Source organism: Dasypus novemcinctus, chromosome X, assembly GCF_030445035.2.
Source record: "Dasypus novemcinctus isolate mDasNov1 chromosome X, mDasNov1.1.hap2, whole genome shotgun sequence".
NCBI classification, from domain to species: domain Eukaryota; kingdom Metazoa; phylum Chordata; class Mammalia; order Cingulata; family Dasypodidae; genus Dasypus; species Dasypus novemcinctus.
Genome location: NC_080704.1, coordinates 9806595 through 9829769, shown reverse-complemented (window position 1 = coordinate 9829769; position 23175 = coordinate 9806595). Strand labels below are relative to the sequence as shown.

Genomic DNA, 23175 nt, shown 5'->3' with positions numbered 1-23175 from the left:
GAGCCCTGGTCTAATTTTGCACCTTTTATGTGTATAGAAGAAAGCAAGAGTTCTCAAGGAATAAAGTATACAGACAAATTAGAGCCATTTAGAAATCTTTGAATAAATGTGAATGTTTTATTCTAAACAGAATTACTCCTGAAAACTAATTTAGAACATAAAAAATTTAACCCTATGTTGTTGCCACTGAGGAAAAATGACCAAGGGTGTGTGTGTGTGTGTGTGTGTGTGTGTGTTGCTAAGTGGCCCCCCTTTGAGATGTATTTGAACGGTCCTTTCCTTAATTTTAATAGAAAATCCTCCCTCTTGTGGTTTCCCTGGGAAGGGAGACGTGAAAACGCACGTGCTAACCCGTGGCACTGAGGAGGCACCTGCCTGACAGCACAGCTGAGCGCTCTGTCCCTCCCCGGAGGCCTCCGAATCAGCCTGCGGGTCCCAGGAGGAAAGCCGGGCGCCTCTGGGTGGGCTTCGGGTGGGGGGCCCTCCCCGCCCGCCGCAGCTGCGCTCGTGCAGCCTCGTGGCCTCTGCAGGGGGGCCCAGCCCCCGCCGCCCCGGCGCCCTTCTGGCCTCGGGGAGGGCGCGCGGGCGGCCCGCGGGGTCCACGCGCCCGGGCCTGGCAGGAGGCGGGCGCGTGATGCCACCCCCCGCGGCGGGCACATGACCCGGGCGGGCCGGCGGGCCCCGCGGAGCCGAGGCGCGGGCAGGGCGCGTCCCCACGCCGGCGCATGGCCTCCCCGCGCCTCGGCGCCTTCTGCTGCCCCACGCGGGACGCGGCCACCGAGCTCATGCTGGGCTTCCAGCCGCGGGCCTTCCACGCGCTCTGCCTGGGCAGCGGCGCGCTGTGCCTGGGCCTCGGCCTCCTGCAGCGGCTGCCCGCGCGCCCCCGCGCCCCCGCGCCCGCCCCGACGGCCCGCGCCCGCATCCTGTGCGCCGTCGCCGCCTGCGACCTGCTCGGCTGCCTGGGTAAGGGGCTCCAGGGGCGCGGGAGAGGGGGCGCCCCGGGGGCGGCTGCCAGGTAGGGGGCTCCTGGGCATAGAAGAGGGGGCGCCCGGGAGGAGGCAGCCTGGTAGGGGGCTCCAGGGGCGCGGGAGAGAGGCGCCCTGGAGGCGGCTGCCTGGTAGAGGGCTCAGGGGCGAAGGAGAGGGGGCGCCCTGGAGGCGGCTGCCTGGTAGGGGGCTCCTGGGGCATAGAAGAGGGGGTGCCCAGGAGGCGGCTGCCTGGTAGGGGGCTCCTGGGGCATGGAAGAGGGGGCGCCCGGGAGGAGGCAGCCTGGTATGGGGCTCCTGGGGCATAGGAGAGGGGGTGCCCAGGAGGCGGCTGTCTGGTAGGGAGCTCCTGGGGCATGGAAGAGGGGGTGCCCAGGAGGCGGCTGCCTGGTAGGGGGCTCCTGGGGCATGGAAGAGGGGGCGCCCGGGAGGAGGCAGCCTGGTATGGGGCTCCTGGGGCATAGAAGAGGGGGTACCCAGGAGGCAGCTGCCTGGTAGGGGGCTCCTGGGGCATAGAAGAGGGGGTGCCCAGGAGGCGGCTGCCTGGTAGGGGGCTCCTGGGGCATAGAAGAGGGTAGGGAGCTCCTGGGGCATGGAAGAGGGGGTGCCCAGGAGGCGACAGCCTGGTATGGGGCTCCTGGGGCATAGAAAAGGGGGTACCCAGGAGGCGGCTGCCTGGTAGGGGGCTCCTGGGGCATAAAAGAGGGGGCGCCCAGGAGGCGGCTGCCTGGTAGAGGGCTCGGGCACAGGAGAGGGGGCGCCCGGGAGGCAGCAGCCTGGTAGGGGACCTCTGGGGCATAGAAGAGGGGGTACCTGGGAGGCAGCTGCCTGATACGGGGCTCCAGGGGCACAGAAGAGCGGGCAGGTCTGAGGCAGCTCTCCAGGGACAGGTGGGTGGATCAGGGAGCTTACTGCATGTTTACTGCTTGCTAGAGAAACCATGGACAGTGCAGTTAAAGAAAACCCAGAAAATGTAACGAGGCCATAGTTGTTCCCTAGAGCAGGGCATCTTAACGCGGGGTCCAGGAGCTTGAACTGAAATTCAAAGGAACGTTCATCCTGTGGGGACGTGTTGGTGCGGGTGTGATGTGTTTATTAACTCCTACACGGTAGAGTGTGGACTTTGTAAGGGGTCTGTGGTTTTCACCTGACTGGCAGGGGGGTCTGTGGGACACCACCGGTTAGAGCCCCTGCTCGGGGAAACCCTAGCAGTCAAGGGTCTGTGAGTACACACGTGGTCGGTGTGCTGTGACTCTGTTCCTTGCCATTTTGCAGGGTCTGTTCTCCACCGCACCCCAGCCCCGCATTCCTGCCCTGGTTTTTCAGGTTTGCTCTTTACACCACAGGTCAGCAGGCTGCTGCCCGCTGGCCAAATGCCCCCTGCTGCCTGCCAGGAGCTGAGAAGGCTTTTTGTATTCTAAAATGGATTGAGAAACGTCAGCAGAACGGTACCTCCCGAGCGGTGCTGTTCCGCGGAGTTGCGAGGGGTGTGGCCGCAGCCGTGCCCGTGCCTTTGCGCCTCGCCCACAGAGGCCGTGTGGCCTGTGGGACAGAAGCCGCAGGTCCACAGAGCCCCAGGTAGTCGCCAGCCCTCCCTGCCCAGAGTTCCCCCAGCTCTCCTTCACACTGGACCATGACACTCGAGGCGAGGTTTTGTCGGCCGTTCGGTTCAACGTTTTATTTTGAAAACGTCTCACATACAAACGGAGCCAGCCAGTGCAGCGACCGGTCTACGCCCCTCCCAGCTGCGTTTACACCTGCCGTCCCCTTCGCTCCCCGTCCTGGAGTACTCTGGAGCAAATCCCAGGCTCCGTGTCATGTCATCCACCCCGATGTCAGAGCTCTAAAGGATAAGACTAGAAGTGTATGATCCCAGCGCTGTGACCCCACTAGAACATTAGAATAAGCTCCGTGGCGTCGGCGTGAGCTCGGCTCCTGTTACCGCACGTGTTACCGCACGGGGCTTCCACCCATGGCGCTTGGCTGGTGGGGCGGGCCCTGTCGGAACCGGACTTTCCAGGAACGTTTGCTCTTGAAGCAAAGGCCGTGGGGTGTGTTTAGACCGCCCTCCGTTCTCCTGCCACGCCGCGGCGGCAGGCGTCCCACCTTGAGCAGGTACCTGGGCACAGGTGTGTCACAGCCCAGCTCGTTCTCCTGTTCCGCCCCGTGCACAGAGCACCAGAAAGGTGATCGGGAAAGCTCAAGAACCATGACTTCTGAGAAATGCCGGGGAAACGCCTTCTTCTCAGGCTAGAGTAGGACGGGAAAGCATTTCTTCCCTCTGCTGGGGATTGGATGGTGCAGATGCAGGCTGCACACAGTCTAAAACTGGCTTGCTTCCTGGTTCTGCACGGTCCTTTTGGAAAAGCTACTTAACAGTAATTTAGTTTCTATAATGAGTATGCCGTAATAAAACTATACTCAAACATCTTCTGAGGGTTAGCAAAGTAATATTTGCATATCCTTTTTTAAGATTTATTTTTTATTTCTCTCCCCTTCTCCCCTCCATTGTCTGCTCTCTGTGTCCATTTGCTATGAGTGCTTCTGTGTCCATTTGCATTCTTGTCAGCAGCACTGGGAATCTGTGTCTCTACTTGTTTCGGCATCTTGCTGCATCAGCTCTCCGTGTGTGCGGCGCCACTCCTGGGCAGGCTGCACTTTTTTTGCGCTGGGCGGCTCTCCTTGCAGGGCACACTCCTTGCACATGGGGCTCCCCTTCATGGGGGACACCCCTGCATGGCACGGCACTCCTTGCGTGCATCAATGCTGTGCGTGGGCCAGCTCACCACACAGGTCAGGAGGCCCTGGCTTTGAACCCTGGACCTCCTATGTGGTAGGCAGATGCTCTATCAGTTGAGCCAAATCTGCTTCCTTTTGCATATCCTTTAGTGTTTAGAAAGGGAGGAGGGGAAATGATCCTAAACTGGTTTGAGGAGAGGTTAATAGTGGCTTTATAATATAGAGAAGTGAATTATGCTTTTCAGTGTACAGTTGAAATAAATAACGGTATATATTTAAATAAAGTCTAACAAAGAACAGAAATAAATAATATGATGGTGGGTGCTGCTTTGAGAAGAGTTTGATATTTTGTTCTAATAATCAGCAAAACTCACAAATGAGAGACAAAAATGAATTATTATAAGTGTAATATGGGGGCATTTTCAGGACATTGGAATTGTTCCCCATGACATTGCAATGACGGATACAGGCCATTATATATTTTGTCATAACCTACAAAATTATGCAGAACAGAGTATAAACTAAAATCTACAGTTAGTAGCAGGGCTTCAATATGTGTTCAATTGCAACAAGTGTACCAACTAATGAAGGATGTTGTTAATAGGGGAAAGTGTGTGTGGGGGGGTATATGGGAATCCCCTCTGTTTTTCATGTAACATTTATATAATCTAAAGCTTCTTTTAAATAAAAAAAAAGTAATTAAAAAAAAAGAAAAAGGGAAAAATAATTATTGAGAGATGATTTGTGGCACTCTTAAAAGTTTTTATGCTTTCTATTTGGAATAATTTAAAACACAAGTTTTAAACATAATATGAAAACAATACAGATAACTCCAGTAGACCCCCTACCCAGATACCCAGATTTGCCAACGTCTAACATTGTGCCACATTTGTTTTATGTATCTGCCTATCTCTATATATCTACCTATCACCTATGTTCTAAACCTTTGAGAGTAGGTTGTATACATTCTGCTCTTTTAACATTTAATATTCCATGTATACTTCTTAATATTCACCTGCGATCACCTTAAGTACAGTTATCCAGTTCAAGAAATTGAATATTAATCTAAAGCGTGAAGTCTGTTTTCTAATTTTTCAACTAAATATTACATTATTAATGAAGGAACTATATATTTTTAAACTTCAGAATTGTGCTTTCTGAGTAGTTCTTTCTCGTGTGGGAATAAGGAACCTAGAAATTGGGGCTGCAGCTGGAAGGCCAGATGAAGGCCTCCTCTTGGGTCTCTCTCCGCTCCTGCCTTTCATCCGTCGTCCACCCACCACCTACCATCGGTCTCTATCTAGTCGGTCACCTCTTTTCACACAGGACAGGTCCCACCTAGACCTACACTCGGAGCTGATACAAAGCCTCATCCGATTCTCCCGCAGGGATCGTGGTCCGCTCCGCAGTGTGGTTAGAATACCCAGACCTTGTGGGAAGCATCTCCGCCGGGAACAGCACGGACGAGTGGCAGGCCGCCTTCTGCGTGGGGAGTGCGGTGAGCGGCGCCCCGCGCCTGTCGTCCTGCCCTTCCGCCCTGGTCCTCAGCGTGGGCCCGACCAGAGCAGCCCCTGGGCACTGGGCGGGCTGAGCTCCCGGGCCCGCTCAGCCACGGGATGGGAGCGCCCAGGCCTCGGGGTTCCGTGCCCGCTGGCCTTTGAGAAGCCCCGCGCCCCATTGACTCTCCCTCCCTCGGCTCGGGCCCACGCACCCCCTAGAGGAAGCCAGGGTACGGAACAGGGGGCGCGTTGTTCGCCCGGCTGTGCTTCGCTCTGGCGCCGCGGGCCCCTGGGGGGCTGACCTAAAGGCGCCTGGCCACGGTGGGTGCCAGTGCCCTGTGGCAGGACCGCCCCAGCCCCCTCGCAGCTTTCCACCGGCCTCCCCCGCGGACCCCTGCCCAGCCCACCCCAACAGGCATGCGGGCCTCGTGCCGCTTCTCCCACCCAGAGCCTCTTCTCCTCAAAGATCCTTGGTGTTTCTCATGCCCGTGCCCCCTAGTTCTCAGAACGGCCCGTGAGCCCTTGTGGCAGTGTCGGCCGCACCCCCTAGACCTTTCCCACCGCGCTGCAGGCACACAGGCGAGCGCGCTGGCCCAGCCCGGCTGCGCAGTGCGCCACATGCCCACACGCCCAGTGCCAGGCAGCGGCGTGGTCGGCCCCCCGAGTCGCGGCCCCGTGTCCCCAGTGCTCCCACGGCTGCTTTCCTGGCATTGGGGGGCCCTGCAGTCACTCGTCGGGCGGCTGGGGGCTCTTCCCGGTTGCAGATGTGGATCCAACTGCTGTACAGCGCCTGCCTCTGGTGGCTGTTCTGCTACGCCGTGGACGCCTACCTGGTGATCCGGAGAGCCGCGGGCCTGAGGTAACGGCGGAGAAAAGCGGGCCAGGGTTTCTGCCCTGGTCTGATCTTACGAGAAAAGCTTGGAGATAACCACTGAGCACTGCAGAGTTTGGGGCAGGATTGCAGACACAGGCAATGGGATTGCCTGCCGCCAAGAAACCTGGGTGGGCAGCTGGTGTTTCCAATGGAGGAGACGTTCACATAAAGTTAACCATTTTAAAGCGACTAATCCAGAGGCATTTAGTATGTTCACAATGCTGCGCACCGCCACCTCTGTCTAGTTTTAAAACAATCTCATTATCCCAAAAGGACACCCCATCCCTGTTAAGGAGCCACTCTCCAGCCCTCTCCCCCACCCTCCGGCAACTACCAACCTGCACCTCTAGGCATTTACCTAACCTGGACATTTCACAGAAGTGGAATCACACAACACTTGGCCTTCGGCGTCTGGCTTCTTTCTGGCAGCCTCATGTTTCCGAGGTTCCTCCATGTTGTGGCATGTGCTGCTGCTTCATTCTTTTTTCCGTTGTGTGGATGGACCCCCTTGGCCTAGCCAATCATCTGTGGATGCGCCCCTGGCTTGTTTCCATTGCCTTGGCTATTAGGAAGCATGCTGGTATGAACATCAGTGTGCATGATACCTTTTCATTTCTCTTGGGCCTATAGGGGTGGAATTTCTGGGCCATGTGTCAGCTCTGTGTTGAACCTTTTAAGGAACTGCCAGGCTGTTTTCCAACGCAGCTGCGCCATTTTGCATGCCTGCCAGTAAGCGTTCCCGTTTCTCCCCATGCTTGCCAACAACTGTTATTGTCGGTGTTTTTGATTATAGCCAGTCTAGTGGTTGTGAAGTGGGATCTCATTGTGGTTTTGAAATGCATTTTCCTGATGGCTAATGAGGTTGCGCATCTTTCATGTGTTTACTGGTCATTTGTATATCTTCTTAGGAGAAATGTTTATTCAGAGCCTTTGCCCATTTTTAAAATTGGGTGCTTATTTTTATTAAATTGTAGGAAGAGTCTTTTACTTCTTCTAGATACAAGTGTCTCCTCAGATATATGATTTGCAACAAGTTTCTCCCATTCCTAATGGTACTCTTCGCAGCACAAACCTTTTTAAATGGATGAAATTCCATTTGTCCCTTTTTCCTTTGGTTGTTTCTGCTTTGGTGTCATATCTAAGAAGTCATCACCTAACCTAAGGTCACAAAGACTTACGCCTGTTTTTCTTGTGAGAGTTTAACAGTTTGAGGTCAGTGATCCATTTGGAGGTAGGTCAGTTTGTTTGTTCTTCCCTGATGATCTTGCCACCTTTTTTTTTTAAATTAGAGAAGTTATAGGCTTACAGAAAGATCATGCAGGAAATAGAGTTCCCATATCCCCTCCCCCGTTTTTCACGTTTTGCATTAGTGTGGTCCCTAGGTAGTCTTTATGTATAGGTAAGAAAGAGGTACACCTTCATTCTCCTGCATGTGGATATCCAGTTGTCCCAGGACCCTTTGTTGAGTGAACTCACTTTTTTTTGAAGTCCACAATATAGGTGCTACACAGGCCAGAATAGGTGCTGTCTTCTAAAACTGTAGACGTTTCCTCTGTATTTCATGTCATCGTTAAGTCTCTCTGGCCTGAAGTTTCATGCTCGCTTGACTTTGGGCTTGATCCTTCACCTTTTTACCTTCGTTCTCAGGTTCTTATGATCTGCACTCATCCTGGACATACCTGGCTGTGAAAATTCTCTAGGGGAGATAGCCAAAGCCCAAGCCAGCACATCCCAGCATCTCAACAAGGATTAGCTTTGCCTATATAAAATACAAACAAGATGGGTTTCCCCCCCATCCTGCTAAAAAATGTCACAGGTAGGCAATCCAGGGCTCTTACATTGACTTCAGCAGCCCAGCTTCTTCTCTCTTCCGACACCACTTTCCCCTTGTGTGACTTCCATCCTCAAGGCGTCCAATAGAGCGGTTGGAGCTCCAGCCATCACCTGCGTTCCAGGCAGCAGGAAGGAAGAGGAAGCAATGCCTGCTCCCTTGAAGCAGCCTTCCTGGGAGTTTCACACACACTTCCACTTGCTCAAGGTTGGCCAGAACTCATCTCAGGGCTGCGCTTAGCTGCAGAGGCATTATGGAGGCTTGGAGCTCCGGGAAAACGCTGGGAGAAGAGGAGTGCCTTTGGAGAATGCACTGTCTTCACCCTACGAGGGCGGCTCTGGGCAGACCAGGCAATCTGAGGCCAGCAGAGCCCTGAGGGGGCAGGACAGATAGTCAAGAAGCCCCTTTGCTCCTTGGCAGTGTTTCGGAATTCACCTTGGAGCTCCGCGTTGGGGTCGGCAGGATGCAGCACGTCCAGCAGGGCAGAGTGTGGCTGCGAGGAGCCGGCCATTACATGGAAGTGAAGGCACACGGAAGTGAAGGCACACGGCCAAGGATGCAGAGCATGCCCAGCTCCCGAGGGCAAGGGCAGGGTTCCAGGGCCAGGAAGGCTGTGGGGACTGAGGTGGACTCTCCCCTGGAGAGGAGCGCGGCTCTGGGCACAGAAGGAAGGAAGGTGCCAGCAGCCGGAACAAGCCCCGCCTGGCACAAGGTGCTGCGTGCTTGGAGCCTGGGCTGAGAGTGGGGACCCAGGAGCTGCTCTCACTCCCCTTGAAGTGGCAGCTGTCTCCAGAGCCCTGGGTGGGACCCGCTCTGCAGGTGGCGGTAAGAGCCTGCCGGCAGGGGTGGCAGTGGGGTCCGGAGGGACCCCCCAGGGCAGGGGCTGGGCCCGCAGGTACGGCTGGAATGGAATGTCCTCTCCCTTCTGGAGCCTTTTGCTGCTTATCTATTTTCTTTGGCACCAGAGTATTTTTTCCTTTACACCCCAGTCCTCAGAAGTGTAATCATTAAGGCAGATCTCGAGTTAAAATGTAAACTGTCTTGCAGGTGGGGGAGACACCGAGTTTAAACGCGACCCCAAGGCGACCAGGATTGCCAGGATTGCCAGCCTCGCCCGGAGCAGCTGGAGCGGCAGCCGGGGTGGAGCCCGGGGTGGCCGTGGGGTGCTCCGGGGTGCAGGAGCCCGGGGCGGCCGCTGGGTGCTCCGGGGTGCAGAAGCTGGGGGGGTGAGGGGGCGGCCGCGGGGTGCTCTGGGGTGCAGAAGCTGGGGGGGTGAGGGGGCGGCCGTGGGGTGCTCCGGGGTGCAGGAGCGGGGGGCGGCCGCGGGGTGCGCGGCAGAGCGCGTCCACCCCCCCGCTCCGCGCCCGTGCGCTGAAAGCCAGGCGCGCTCCAGGCTCCAGCCGCGCCTCTCCCCGCCGCCCCCCCACCTCTGAGACCCCAGAGCCCCTCCCAGGCCGGGTGCGGTAGCGGATGAAAGGACCCGCCTGCTCCCAGGGCCGCGAGCCCGGCCAGCAGCTGCGGGCGCCACTTCCGTGCGGGGCCCCGCTGTCCCCCGCAGGCTCCTGCCCTCGGCGGCGCCTGCTTCCCTGCCCCCTGTCTCCAGTGTGGGGGGTCCTCCACACCAAACCCTCCCCGCTCCCCCTGACCTCCCAGATGGCCTGGCGGGGTCAAGTCCCCGGGGCTGGCCAGCAACGGCTGAGCCCTGAGCCGCGGACGGCAAGGAAGACTGGCCCCGCCTGCAGCGCGCACGGAGCGCTGCGCCGCCCTGTCTGGAGCGCCAGCTGCCAGGTCCTCAGTGGACGGGGAGCAGTTTACACAAGTACCAAGGGGAAGGAGAGCTGGTCCCAGAACGGCAGCTGGGAGAGCAGTGCTGGGGCGGGGAGGCGGGGAGACAGGAAAGACCCCTGGTGGTGGCCGGGGGCTGCGTGTGCGCCCCGACACCTAACCCGTCCCTGTGGGTGGGAGCCCGTTGTAAGGGGACCTTCTCACGAGGCTGCTTCAGCGAAGGTGCGGCCTGAATCCTGCTCCTGGGCTCCTTTCCACGTGGAACAGAGAGAGCGCTGGCAAGCGCAGCGCAGGACAGAGAGGCTGAGCAGAACCCAGCACGGTGGGGGAGCCAGGCAGACCCCCTGGCCTGGCCCGGTGGCAGAAGAGTGCAGGATCCCTGGGAGAAAGCACCGCCTGACCACCCTTGATGTGCCCATTCTCCCCAACTGCTACCCTGAGCAAGTGAATTCCCCTTCCCTACTTCTGAGCACCCCCTGGGGGATGCTTTCAGCAGCCTGGGGAAGGGAAGCACGGCCCTGCTTACTGGAACGGCAGGTGGCTGGCAATTTCTTAAGACACAGGCCCTGCCTTGAAGTTAGGTGCAGGGCTGGCGCCCAACAGGACCGGAGAAAGGAGCCCCTGTTGACTGGGGGTGCCCAGAACGAGGAGGCCTTTGGCTCCGCTGGGAGACGCGGGGGGCACCCAGTGAGGCGAGAGCCTTCCCAGGGAAACCTCAGATTCAGCTCAAGGCTGGCCCCAGACCAGTGGGATTCTGGCCCATGGGAGAGACTCTGCCCCTGCAGGGAGGCAGACAAGGCCAGCCTTGCCCTCTTCCGTGCGTTCTCCCAGCCACTGGGGCTCCTTCTCAAAGCTGCTTCCCCACCCCGCTGTTGTAAGCTGACGGTGGAGGTATTTTTTTTTCAGATTCTGTTTTTTTAAAATCTCTAAAGTGTATTTTATTGCAATTATTATTATTATTTTAATGAAAACAGTCCTCCAGTGGATTCTTATACGTGGAACAAAACCAAAACTCTTCCTGTGAACGTTGAGAATTTCTGAGATCTGATTCTTGCCTCCATCCACCCCCATTCATTCCATCTGCTCCTGCCACACCGCGTCCCGCCCTCCACCCACTTCAGGGCTTCCAAACTTGCTGGCTTCATTGGTTCAATTTATTTACTTTTTCTTGGGGTAAAATATATATATACTATAGGAGCAAGTATAGTCAGTGCTTGAGATCCCGGGTTCAATCCCTGGTATCTCCTAAAAAATGTATATATATATATATATATATATATACACACGCACACACACACGTATATATATATACACACACACACACATATATATATATATATATAACATTTTTCAATTTGACCACTTTTTGTACTTGTATTCTTGTAACAGTTTTGGGGGTTTTTTTTGTTCTTTTTTTAAATGTTTATTTTAGTGACATTTATACAACCTACAATTTCCCTTTTTAACCACATTTAGATACATAATTCTGTGGTGTGCATCCCATTCACAACATTGTGCTACCATGATCTCCATCCATTACCAAAACTGTTCCATCACTCCCAACAGAAGTTATGTGCCAAATTAGCAGTAATTCCCCTTTCCCTGCTCCCTCCCCGGCCTCCAGGAACTTCTATCCTAGTTTCTGACTCCACGAATTGGCTTATTCTAATTAATTCATAGGAGTGAGCTCATAAGGTATTTGCGCAGTTGTGTCTGCTTTATTTCACTCAATAGGATATCTTCAAGGTTAGCCATACTTTGACCATTTTAAATGGACCATTTGAGGCATGAATTACGTTCATGATATCCTACAACCTGCTCCACTATCTATGTCTGAAACTTTTTCATCCCCCCAAGCAGAAACTCTCGTACCCATTGAGCGATAATTCCTCCCCGAGCCTCTGACAACCTCTACTTTCTGTCTCTCTGAATTTCCTTGGTCTAGCTATTTCACACAAGTGGACTCATACACTGTTGGTTCTTTTGTGTCCGAATAGCGAAAGAACTATTTGTTCCTTCACTCAGCATGTCTTCAAGGGCCATCCGTGTTTAGCAGGCATCGGAACCTCATTCCATTTTAGGGCTGGGTAATATTCCACTGTGTGGACATCCCACCTTTGCTGTATCCGTACCCACGCATCTCTTGAAGGACGTTTAGGTTGTTTCCACCTTTTGGCTCTTGGGAATAATGCTGCGATGAACATTGGTGTACAAACATGTATTTGAGTTCTTGTTTTCGATTCTTTGGGGAGTATACCTAGAAGTGGAAATGATGGGTCATATGGTCATTTTATATTTAACTTTCTGAGACGCTTCCAGGCTGTTTTCCACGCCATTTTACATCCCTATCAGCAATGTACCAAGTTCTCTGCATCTTTGTCAGCACTTATTATTTTCTGGGTTTTTTTTTTTGTCCATAAGAAGGAATGTATCCCTAATGCATGCTGTAAGGTGGATGAACTTGAAAGCGTGATGCTCAGTGAAAGAAGCCATATACAAAGGTTACATTTTGTGCGAGTCCATTTATAGAAAACGACCAGAACATGCAAATCCGAAGAGAGAGCAGATTGGTGGTGGCCAGGGGCTGGGGGAGGGAAGAAGGGACGTTAATAGCACACACTTGCCTCTGGGCGCGAGGAAAATGTTCTGAAACTAGAGGCGAGGGTTGCCCAACACTGGGAGTGCACTGCATGCCCCTGAATCCTTCACTTCAGAATGGCGACTTTGTGGGATGGGGATTTCACCTCCATTTTTAAAGAAATCCTCAGGGCAACCTGAGGAAAGCCTGTGTGGAGGGCCCCGGCCCTCTGCGAGCTCTGGGGGACGCGGAGCTGGTCCAGGGGTGCTCCTGGGCGCTGCGTGCCCTAAGCCGCCCCTGCTCTCTCCTAGCACCCTCCTGCTCTACCACATGATGGCGGGGGGCGTGGCGGCGCTGCTCTGCGTGGAGGGCCTGGTCATGCTCTACTACCCCTCCCTGGCCAGGTAAGGCCCCGCCCCCCCAGGTGCGCTGCCCAGCAGCTGAGGCTCAGGGCGCCCCTGCCTCCCCCTCCTAGGGCTTAGGTGCACAGCTTAGGTGCACCCCTGCGCGTGTGCCGCCTGCTCACGCCCGCTCTCCACCCGTCCTCCAAATCGGTCGGCTCTTGTGGAGCAGTGGAGTGGACAGTCCAAGAACGAGTGCAGGGTGCTTGGAGGCGGCCACGGGGGCTCCAGGGAGCTCCCCCCCCCGGCCTCCTGTGCCTGCCACGTCTTTCCCGCTTCTCTTCCACCCCCCTCTGCTCTCCTGGCTGCGGATACACGGGGAGGGGGCCCACAGAATCGTCGGAGGCCCGCCTTCACCTTTCCCATCCCATTACTGCAACGGTTTGCAGAACCTCAAGGTGCTCTAAGGCGTCCTCTCTCATCCTTGGCAAACCGGGCCCTGGCAGCGTCCCTCTGTGTGCAGTCTTGGGGACACATGGCCGGGAGTGAGCCAAGTACGGCCCACAGGACAAATCTGGCCTTCTGCCTGTTTCGTTTTGTTTTGTTTTTACACAATAAAAAAAAAAAAATTACCGTGGTGATATAGATGAACATAAAATTTGCCTTTTTAACCATTTTTAAATGTACAACTCAGTGGCATCAATTCCATTAATTACAGTGCTGTGCTACCATCACCCCCAGCCATCACCAAAGCCTTTTTCTCACCCCAAAGAGAAACCTGCGCTCATTAAGCGGTAACTCCCCGGTGCCCTCCCCAGCCCCTTGGTGAGCTTTGATCTGCTTTTCGTCTGGATGAATTGGCTCCTTCTCGCTATTTCGTGTAAGTGGAATCCTGATACAATTCCACTATGGCCTGTTTTGCAGGACGTCCCTGCCCTCCGCAGTGCCTTTAACTAAACTGGCCCCACTCGGGGGCACAGGAAAACCTAGACCGCCCGCAGAGGCCCCCTGATTTTGTAAATAAAGTTTTATTGGAACGCAGCCCTGGCCGTTCATTGGCATGTCGTCTGTGGCTACTTTCATGCTATTAATTCAATAGAGTAGACGTGTCAGAGACCACAGGGTCCTCAAAGCACAAAATAATTATCATCTAGCGGTTTACAAAAAAAGCTTGCTGGCCGTCAGTGTAGACCGTGCCCCCCTCTCTTTTCATTTCTCCTGTTGTCGCTACTCAAGTAGAGGGTCCCCCGCTTGGGGTCGCCCTCTCCACCGTGAACACTCGCAGCTTGCTCTCAGCAGCGTCCGCCCACTGTGCCTTCGCAGGGAGCTCTCAAAGCACAAGGACAGTGTAAACAGTTAGTATACGGAATAGTCGCTGGCCTCCACCTCGTGGACCCCGGAGGCCCCCCAGAAAGCTCGCCCACGAACCAGAAGGTGGCAAGGATGTCTGAGGTGGTCCACCGGCTGGCTGCAGGGGGCTGCTCGTTTCAGGCATTTTATCCCTCTCGAGGCTCAAATCCGGTGCCCCTGAGCCTCAATGTTCTTTGAGCTCCTGCCCTCAGTCTCTCTTGTCATTTATTTCCAGTCTTTGCCTTGGAATCACATCTCTTCTCCTCTCCCCTTCCCTCTCCAGCCTTCCCAGACCACGTTTTCACCTTCACAGCTGAAGAGGAAGGCACCTCTTATTTATTTATTTATTTATTTCTCTCCCCTCCGTGTGTGTGGCACCATTCTTGGGCAGGCTGCACTTTCTTTTGTGCTGCCAAGGCCTGTGCTCCCCCTTTGCCTGCAGTTGCCTCTGCCTCTCTTCTTCTCAGCCACGTTAAGCGTCCCCAAGCCATTAGCTCCTCCTCGGCCACGTGCTGCATGGCCCTCTGCCAAGGCCTGTGCTCACCCGTACCTCCCGCACCCCATCGATGGGCGTCAGATTCCCCCTCCCTGGAGAGAACCCCCAGAATGTCATGACCACCCCTGCGAGAGCAAACCTCCTTTGGAATGGAAGCCCGGGTGGCGCCAGGGTCTGGTGTGGCCTAGGTCTGCGCTAAGTGCCCGAATCCTCACCAGCTGAGAGTGCTTCGTCTCCACTCGAGTTCCGTGTTTCTCCCTGGGAAAGGTCCAGTGCGGGGACTCCGCCATGCCGGGGTGGCTTTTCTTCCTTAGCTTCACCCACAGGCCCTTTGGAAGCTCCCTTAAGGGTAGGTCTCCGAGGGCCTCCCATTTCCGAGACAAAGAGAAGCGGGACTCGTTTCCCTTCTGGGTCTCAGTTTACTGCTGGTTCTCAGACACCGGGAATGAGTCACGTTTCCTCCGGGCAGAGGCAGGAATAGAGTCGCCCATTTCCCTTGACCCTGTCCTCTTCTTATCTCAGTTCCCAGACGAGTAGGAATCCTTTGGCTGAAGCTCTGCTTCTGAGGAGGGCGCCCTGGTTTTCCTCCCTCAGATGTGACCGGGGTCTGGAGCACGCCATCCCCCACTACGTCACCACGTACCTGCCGCTGCTGCTGGTGCTGGTGGCCAACCCCATCCTGTTCCGGAAGACAGTGACCGCAGGTAAGTGCCCGTGACGGGGGAGTCCTCCAGGCACGTGGCCGCGGGGCTTGAGCTCAGAAAGCGGGCTTCCCAGCACGGCAGGTTTTACTTCTAGAATTATCCAGGGCAGGGGACCTCCTTCGTCATCCCCTGGAGACTTGGGCAGAACCCAGTTGGAGAACGTGGGCAGGGTCAATAAGAGAAGGTGAGCGAGCCTTTGCAGCCATGGACCACACGAGGTCTCCAGTGACGTTTGCATGGTCAGGGCCAGGACTCTTCCCTTCCGTCCTGGGCTCGTCCCGGGCTACCTTTAGTGTGCCTTGGGAACCCCAGGCAGGACCATGACCTCGGAGCGGTGTGGAGGCGAGGCGAGGCGGGAGGGGATGTAGAGGGCAGCAGAGCGGCCCTGGGGTAGGGACTGAGGGGGGTGTCGATGACTCCCACGATTCCCTGGGCCTCTCCCCCGTAGAACCAGGAAACAGGAAGTAGAGCACAGGAAGTGAGTCAAATGCCGGATGGAGCAATGGCATCAGTCAGCGGGACGCAGGGGATGGGGAGTGGCGTTCCAGCCCTGCTCTGACCCCCCGGGAAGCATGACCCGGAGCAAGTCCCCCAACCTTCCTGAGTGCAGCGTGGGAATAAGCAAGTGCACCTCAACAGAGAGGGCGGTTGTGGATTGCCTGTTGAGGGCAGAACTTCAGAACGTGAAGGCACTCTGCCAAGTGCTAAAAGGAAATCACTGTGGCTGTCTGAACCACATTTAAAAAGTATATTAAGCATCACTTTCTTTAAAACAAAAACATTAAAAACAGGGGTTTGATTACATCAAACAAGTGCAAACAACTTATAGAAAAAAGCCCGGAATGGCCCATGCTAAGATGTTAGTGGTGGCTGTCTCTGCGTGGCGGGATGTGAATCGTCTTCTTTTTGAAACTTTTGTATGTTTGCCACCTGGTCTATAAGGAGAAATTTTAAATTTCTCAATAATTTAAAATAACTGTGCATTTTTTATTTATTCCCCCCTCCCCTTGATGCCTGCACGCTCTGTGTCCATTCGCTGTGCCTTCTTCTGTACCTGCTTGTCTTGTCTTCTTGTCTTCTCTTTAGGAAGCACTGGGAACTGATCCTGCAACCTCCGATGTGGGAGAGAGGCACTCAGTCGCTTGAGCCATCAGTCGCTTGAGCCACCTCAGCTTCCTGGTTTGTTGTGTCTCTCATTGTCTGTCCTCTGTGTCTCTTTTTCGTTGCGTCATCTTGTTGCATCAGTGTGCGGCACGGTCCAGCTTGCCTTCACCAGGAGGCCCCGGAAACAGGGCCCAGGACGCCCCCTGTATGGTGGACGGGAGCCCAATCGCTTGAGTCACATCTGCTTCCTGTACATTACTTTTATAATAGGAAAAACAAACCATTAAATTATAGTTCCTAAATTGGTGAAAGTTCTCGAGTTGCGTGAATAGTAATCAATCAGGCTCATTTCTCCATTGTGACCAAAGCGCTAAGTAAGACGTTAATATTGGGGGAAACGGGGAAAGAGTACAGGTGTACAGGCACCCGCTGTACTATCTTTGCAATACTTATGTCAATCTAAAATCATTTCAGAGTCAACGTTTGATAAATATTCCATAGACTCTCTGAGGCCTCCACCCTGGACACTGGACAAGAATGGATGTCAGCATTTTGCTTTGGTCACTCTCTCTCTCCTGGCTCTGCTTGTGGACCCACATCTGCTTTGATTCCCTTCCCTGTCACTCAGTAAATGTAAATAAGGAATAGTACATGTCGTTCTCCTGTTTTCTTTACAGTGGCCTCTTTACTAAAAGGAAGACAAGGTGTTTACACAGAGAACGAGAGACGGTTGGGAGCCGTGATCAAGATCCGATTTTTCAAAATAATGCTGGTTTTAATTCTCTGGTAACCTTCTCTCTATGGTCTCTTACACTGCCGGTGGGAAGGAATAGGAAAAAAAACAAACAACTTGCCATTTTGCTGGCCCATTTGTGACCTGGAGTTTCAAAGGGCAGAGTCTTTGGAAAGGAAATCTTTGAAACTGTGCTAGGGCCCCTTTGAGAAAATGCACAGAGGGAAGCAGAATTGGCCCAGTGGTTAGGGCATCCGTCTACCACATGGGAGGTCTGCGATTCAAATCCCGGGCCTCCTTGACCCGTGTGGAGCTGGCCCATGTGCAGTGCTGATGCGCGCAAGGAGTGCCCTGCCACGCAGGGGTGTCCCCCGCGTAGGGGAGCCCCATTTGCAAGGAGTGCACCCTGTAAGGAGAGCCGCCCAGTGCAAAAGAAAGTGAAGCCTAATAAAAAATAAAAGAAAAAGATACTCTAAGAAAATGCATGGAGGACAGGAAAGCAAGTCCACAACGCATCTGTTTCTGGAAAAACATTCAGATTTACTCAAACTATATATAAAGCCCTTAGAACAAGAAGCCCGAGTTTAGTTTTCAAGCATCCCCCCTGATGCATCAGGAGTCTCAGCCCATTGCTGGGGTTCACATCAAAAGACAGCCCTGGGACACGTGTTCTCAACTCATCCGCTGACATCAGCCTTGGCACCAGAATTTCTGTGTCCGACAAAGGCAAGGGCACGTCTTGGGTATGGTGACTCAGTGCTCAGTCAAGAAGCGCAGAGGAGGGGGTGAGCAATGTTTCCGTCCTCGGATCTCCCCGCTACTGCCATCCTGCCCCCAAGTCTCAGGTTGATGCTCCAACATAGACGTGTAACTGGAGCAGGCAAGATTGGAATCAGAAAACCCTGCCCTGGGGTGAAGTGATCCTCCCATTACACAGCCTGCCTCTGTGGTGTTAATAATTCACCTGCTAGGAGGAGGTTTGTTTGGACACGCTCCTAGGAGAGATGTAAATGATCTCCCTCTAAAATACACTCCGCTTGCCCTTTCAAACTTCACTGACTCACCAATAATAACATTGAAAAATTCCAACATTTAATGTCAAAAGAGGATTTTGTGTTTATCTTCATCAAAATTATACTCCTGAAATGAAGAGTGAGTTCTGGGTAATTTGATACAGTACTAGAACCTTCTACGTGGATGTAATGCTGAGTGTTACCATGGGAAGGATTTGTTCATCTGTGCTTTCGCCTGAGAGGATGAATTCCACCTCTTAAAGTAAATTCTTGACATGCTGGTTCCTCGCAGTTCCTTACCGCTAAGTGGTCGACGCTCCACCGCCAGCGGGAGCTAGGGCGTACAGCAGTGGTAGAACCCAACCCAGCCAACCCCAGCACCTGAAAATCAATTTTGTTGTATATCCTGATAACCTGTGAGTCGTTTTCTTTCTAACAGCTGGCTGTCGAATATCATCAATGAGAGCCTTTTATTCTATCTTGAACTGCAACCGGACATCAATGGGGGTGCCTTGAAGTACGTCAGAACTGCAGCCAAGACCACGTGGTTTATTATGGTAAGTCATTGATGGTTTTACGTCTTCCTCCTCAGGGAAAAAGAAACCACGAGGCGCGAAGCCTTGTTAATGAAATACGTCATGAGTTGAGGAGCTTCTGTGCCGCCTACACCCGGCTTGGTGTGCAGCTAGCTAGCCTCGTTCATTGTTGGGGATTTTAGTAAATGGCCCAACCCTTGTAGGGCAGTTTGGCACGGTGCGTCGCACCTTTCAGGTAGACCCACAACATCTCCAAATTTATCTTGAAGTAGTATTTCCGACCATGCCAGAGCCCTAGGAGTGAAGATCTCCTTCACTGCATTAGCCATAATTGAAAAGTCCTGTAGGCAGCTGAAAATTCCAGCAAAAGGAACGGCTGTGCCCAGGATGGCCTTTCAGCTTAGTGGGATGTCACATAGATGTTAACAGGGATGATTACGATCCTCCAGCATTAAGTGACAAAACGTAGGGTATGAAATTGTCCCATATACAGCTACATAAAACATGCATGAAAAAATCCTGGATGAAAATATAGGAAATGATCCCTGACGGGTAAGAGTAGAAGTGCCCTGGGTAGATTTCCCTCCCAAGTATTTTCATTGTATCACATTCGTGATGAAAAATGTGTACATGAGCTCCTGGCGGGGAGGAGAATTATCCTCATGCTGCTTCTGACCTGGGGAAACTGATCGCCAGGGCTTCGGGGCAGAGCGGCACGCCCGCCTGGGCCCTAGCGCTTTGGTTTGGAGAGTCACTGGGTTCCTTCGGTTTACTTTTCATGCATTTACCACACACAAGTGGACAAGAGTTTCCCGAACTCGTTTTGGCAGCAGAAACTTTTATTAAATCAAACTCTGCCTTCGAAGCACGAGGTGGCAACACACTTTGAAAACCAGGCAGGGTGTGTGGGACCTGGGAAACACAGTGTATTAGATGGGGACCTCAGGATTAGCTCTAGAAGTCTGTAAGGAGGCAAAGGGGGCTGCTGGCAATTTACTCTTGACTACAAAAATAGGCCCAGTGGTATGGTTTTGGATAATGGGCTCTTCTCTCTCTCTCTCGATCCCCTTTAGAAATGTCACTGCTGTGATTTTTATTTGGGAAAGGGGTGCTGATTACTCTAAAGCCAGGCTAGAAGTGAACCGAGTGGGCTGTTTACTTAATCGTTCTTCCTGGCTGAAGTAAAGCATGGTCCTTGTGCTTTCCAGAGCCCAAGTCAGTTAGCCCGTTGCATTTCACCATTACGACCAGAACTTGGTGTCGGATTTCTCTGAGAAATCACTCCTTTAAGTGGGAGAATGCACATTTTTGAAAGGCGTGGAGTCAGGATCCCCCACTTACTCCACCCTTGCTTGTCAATGGAGGAAAATGCCTAAGATAACCTCTCTATTTGCTGGTATGTCCAGAAATTAGCATCTTCCTGTTGTCTTTTTTCTTTTCTTTTTGATGGGTGTTGGAGGAGAGGCTCTCTAGACATTGCTGGTCCCCCCAAAATTCAATATGATATTTCCCCTTGGGGCCAGCAAATTAACATTTCTGTACCTTTCCCTAATTGAAAAATATTATGGTGTTTTATTAGATATTTACTCCAACCAAAATGCTCTTTTTTTTTTAATTAAAAATAATTTTTTGTTCAATAAAAGGAGGATTCATTGTTGTGTTTTTTTAGTGCTCAAACACCTTTGGATCCAGTTGTCATCTGTGCCAAATGCCAAACAAAAGACTAGAGCAATTTTTATTAGGTAGAGAATTTTAAATATTGTAGTAAAAGTTTGGGGGGGAAAAGGTGCTGCTGAGTGCATGACCAGCAGCGTTCGGCCAGTAGGAAGGTGGAAGACGGCATGCAGCTGGTAGGAAGTTGGGGCTCCTGCACCCCCTGCCCTCCTCTCTCCTGCTCCTCCCGCTCCCCCTCCTGTCTCCCCCCACCTCCCACTTTTCAGGCACACGCTGAACGTACAGCACAGGAGACCAATCTTGGTCTTGCCCCACACCACCTTCCGGGCCACCTGCCAGCGTGGCCAGCTCACTGGGCGCCCCCAAGCGGCATCTGCCCTTGCCTGCGACCCCAGGATGCTGCTTCCTGCCAGCCTGCCCTGACGGCCGCGTGTCTCTTCTCCCTCCCCGCAGGGAATACTGAACCCAGCGCAGGGGTTCCTCTTGTCGCTGGCCTTCCACGGCTGGACGGGGTGCGGCCCGGCTTCTCCATCCCCCCGGAAGGAGGTCCAGTGGGAACCAGGGACCACCTCAGCCGCTGAGCCGGCATCCCACGCTGGGGAGTCAGCACCCCGTGCGAGGGGTGCGCCCAGGAAGTCGGCGCCAGGCTGCAGGCACCTGTCCGACGAGGCCCTGAGCTTGCTCTCTGAAGGTAAATGGCCCAGTCCGAGGATACGACAGCACTTCCCCGTGGGCACGGCACGTTAGAATCGCTGACCTCGACCTCAGGCTTGCACTTCACAATCAGCCTCCCTCTTTTTGCTACAGAGCTGCTAGGGCAAACTACCAGAAGTGGGGAGGAGGGCTTTTAAAATGGGAAGTCATGTGGGGTAAAATCCTACAGCTCCAAGGCTGCGAAAATGTCCAAAACAAGGCGTCGTCAGAGATGCCGTCTCACCAAAGGTGGCTGCTGGATCCCGGACTCCTGCCGTGTGACAGGGCAGAACGGCGGCTCTGCCAGCCTCTCTCTGCCCTCTCCTCCCAGCTTCCCTTCTCTTTCAGCTTCAAGCTGCTCCGTGGGCCTAGCCTCCTGGCGGCCTCGTTGCTTCAGCTTCTCTGCCGATTCCAGCCTCAGCCTCTCCCTCAGCCTCCCGGGGTGTCTCTGTCTTTCTGCAGCTTAGACGATCCCGAGGTCCTCTCTCACATGAGCAGGGTAAAATGGCAGCTGTCTTTCTCTGTGTGTTTCTGCTTTCAGTTCTCCACTTATATAAGACTTTAGCAGGAGGGTGGAGACCCAACCTGGGTCACGCCTCACTGACACAGTCCAATCAAAGCCCCGGAAGCGATCTAATCAAAAGTGATCGAATCAGAGTTCCCTTAACTGAATCTTATGCAATCCAAGGGTCACAAACCCACAGAAAGGTATAAGTTCTAAGAACATGACCTTTTCTGGGATTCACAAAACATTTCAGACTGTCACATTACCTGAACTCTTTAGATTATAGGCTCATTTTAATATGTCCACATCATTTGGGACATTTAAGATGAAAAGTCAAGCAGCCCACACTGGCTCTTCTTATCCGCCTTTTCATTTAAAGACTAGCCTTGTGCTCTGTGTGACTCTAAGGTAACCCTAAGCTGGTGCGTCAGGCATCTTGCAAATGATCCAAATTCCATTTCAAAGTTCATCCTCAAATCTGTATAAAAATATGCATGCATAAATATGTTGTCTGCCACATATTAAACCATGGGAGCTCCCCTAACCTATTGTCCAACCAGCTTAGACTGCCTGTGTGTGGAGCTCTGAATAACGGTTCTCCTGCTCCAGCTGTTTGCAGACTGTCCTGAGATTACAAGGCGAACTACTTAGACACTTTTTGATTAGAAAAAGAAGTTTGAGAATCACTGCTCTGACACCCAAGAAATTTTACCTGACCTACGAGTTTCCAATGTACAAGCAAATTAATCCTTAAGAGGAGGTCTTTGAAAACTGTAATTTTATTGTATCCCACTGGATGACTAAAATAGGAAGGAGAAAGAATCTCAGAGAGTTAGAGTGCTTTTTTAAAAACTTGACTGAGTGTGTTCAGGGACGTGAAGGCTGCCTTGCCTTTCCTCACCTGGGGTGTGGGGATTGGGGAGTGACGCAAGTGGATTTTCTGTTGAACCCATTGCCTGCTTCTCTCTCTCTGCAGAGCAGAGTTTCTCAGCCTTGGCACTCTCGGCATTTTGGGCTGGAGGATTCTCTGTCATGGGAGACTGTCCTGGCCTTTAGCAGGGTCCCTGAGCTCTCCACACCAGATGCCAGTAGCAAGCCACTACCCCCTCCCAGTTATGGCAACCAAACTGTCTCTAGACATTGTCCCATGCCCCCTGGAAGGCACAGTTGCCCCCAGTTCAAAACCTCCCCCCAAAAGCTTGGGTCCAGAAAGGTTGTGTTGCTTTCTCCAACACGGCATCTGAGCTAAATGCATGCACACATGAAACCAATACCAAGCACCACTTAATCCAAACCACATTGGTTTGTATAAAAATGCTGTTGAAATTTTGAACAGGAGAAATATGGAGAATGATATTTGGAAATGCTTGAAAGGATTTTGTTTGTTTCTTCTATGTCTATTTTTAAATACATTGAAGGAAGCTTCGTTTTCAGAGTAAACCTGATTGACTCTGAAGGACAAAAAAATGTGATTAATTGATGGGTCGATTCCATGAGACATTACATTCTGGTCATAATTAGGAGCCCTGGTTAAAGCTAAAAGACAGACTGTGTTGTTTACCAACTTTCTATCTAGTAGAAATAGTTGATCAGACACAGAGGGCACCACAAAATGGAAGTGCTGTTGCCCTGTGGAGTTACTGATAGTGCCTGGCAAATGAACCAAAAAATCAGATCTTGAAATATTTTGGCTTTTTTTTTTTTTAAAGATTTATTTATTTATTTCTCTCCCCT

The 23175-nt window shown here is 52.9% G+C and overlaps 1 protein-coding gene across 1 annotated transcript in view; it reads left to right on the top strand.

Moving 5' to 3' along the window:
- Positions 1–661: 661 nt before the first annotated feature.
- Positions 662–23175, top strand: part of GPR143 (G protein-coupled receptor 143) — a 42860-nt gene continuing 20346 nt past the window's right edge. Inside the window, exons 1-8 of the mRNA XM_071213188.1 lie at positions 662–963; positions 5114–5223; positions 5989–6083; positions 12604–12696; positions 15002–15183; positions 16965–17073; positions 18473–18590; positions 20697–20934. Coding sequence (XP_071069289.1) covers positions 726–963; positions 5114–5223; positions 5989–6083; positions 12604–12696; positions 15002–15183; positions 16965–17073; positions 18473–18590; positions 20697–20934 — 1183 coding nt within the window. The 5' untranslated portion in view covers positions 662–725. The remainder of the gene's footprint in view (positions 964–5113; positions 5224–5988; positions 6084–12603; positions 12697–15001; positions 15184–16964; positions 17074–18472; positions 18591–20696; positions 20935–23175) is intronic.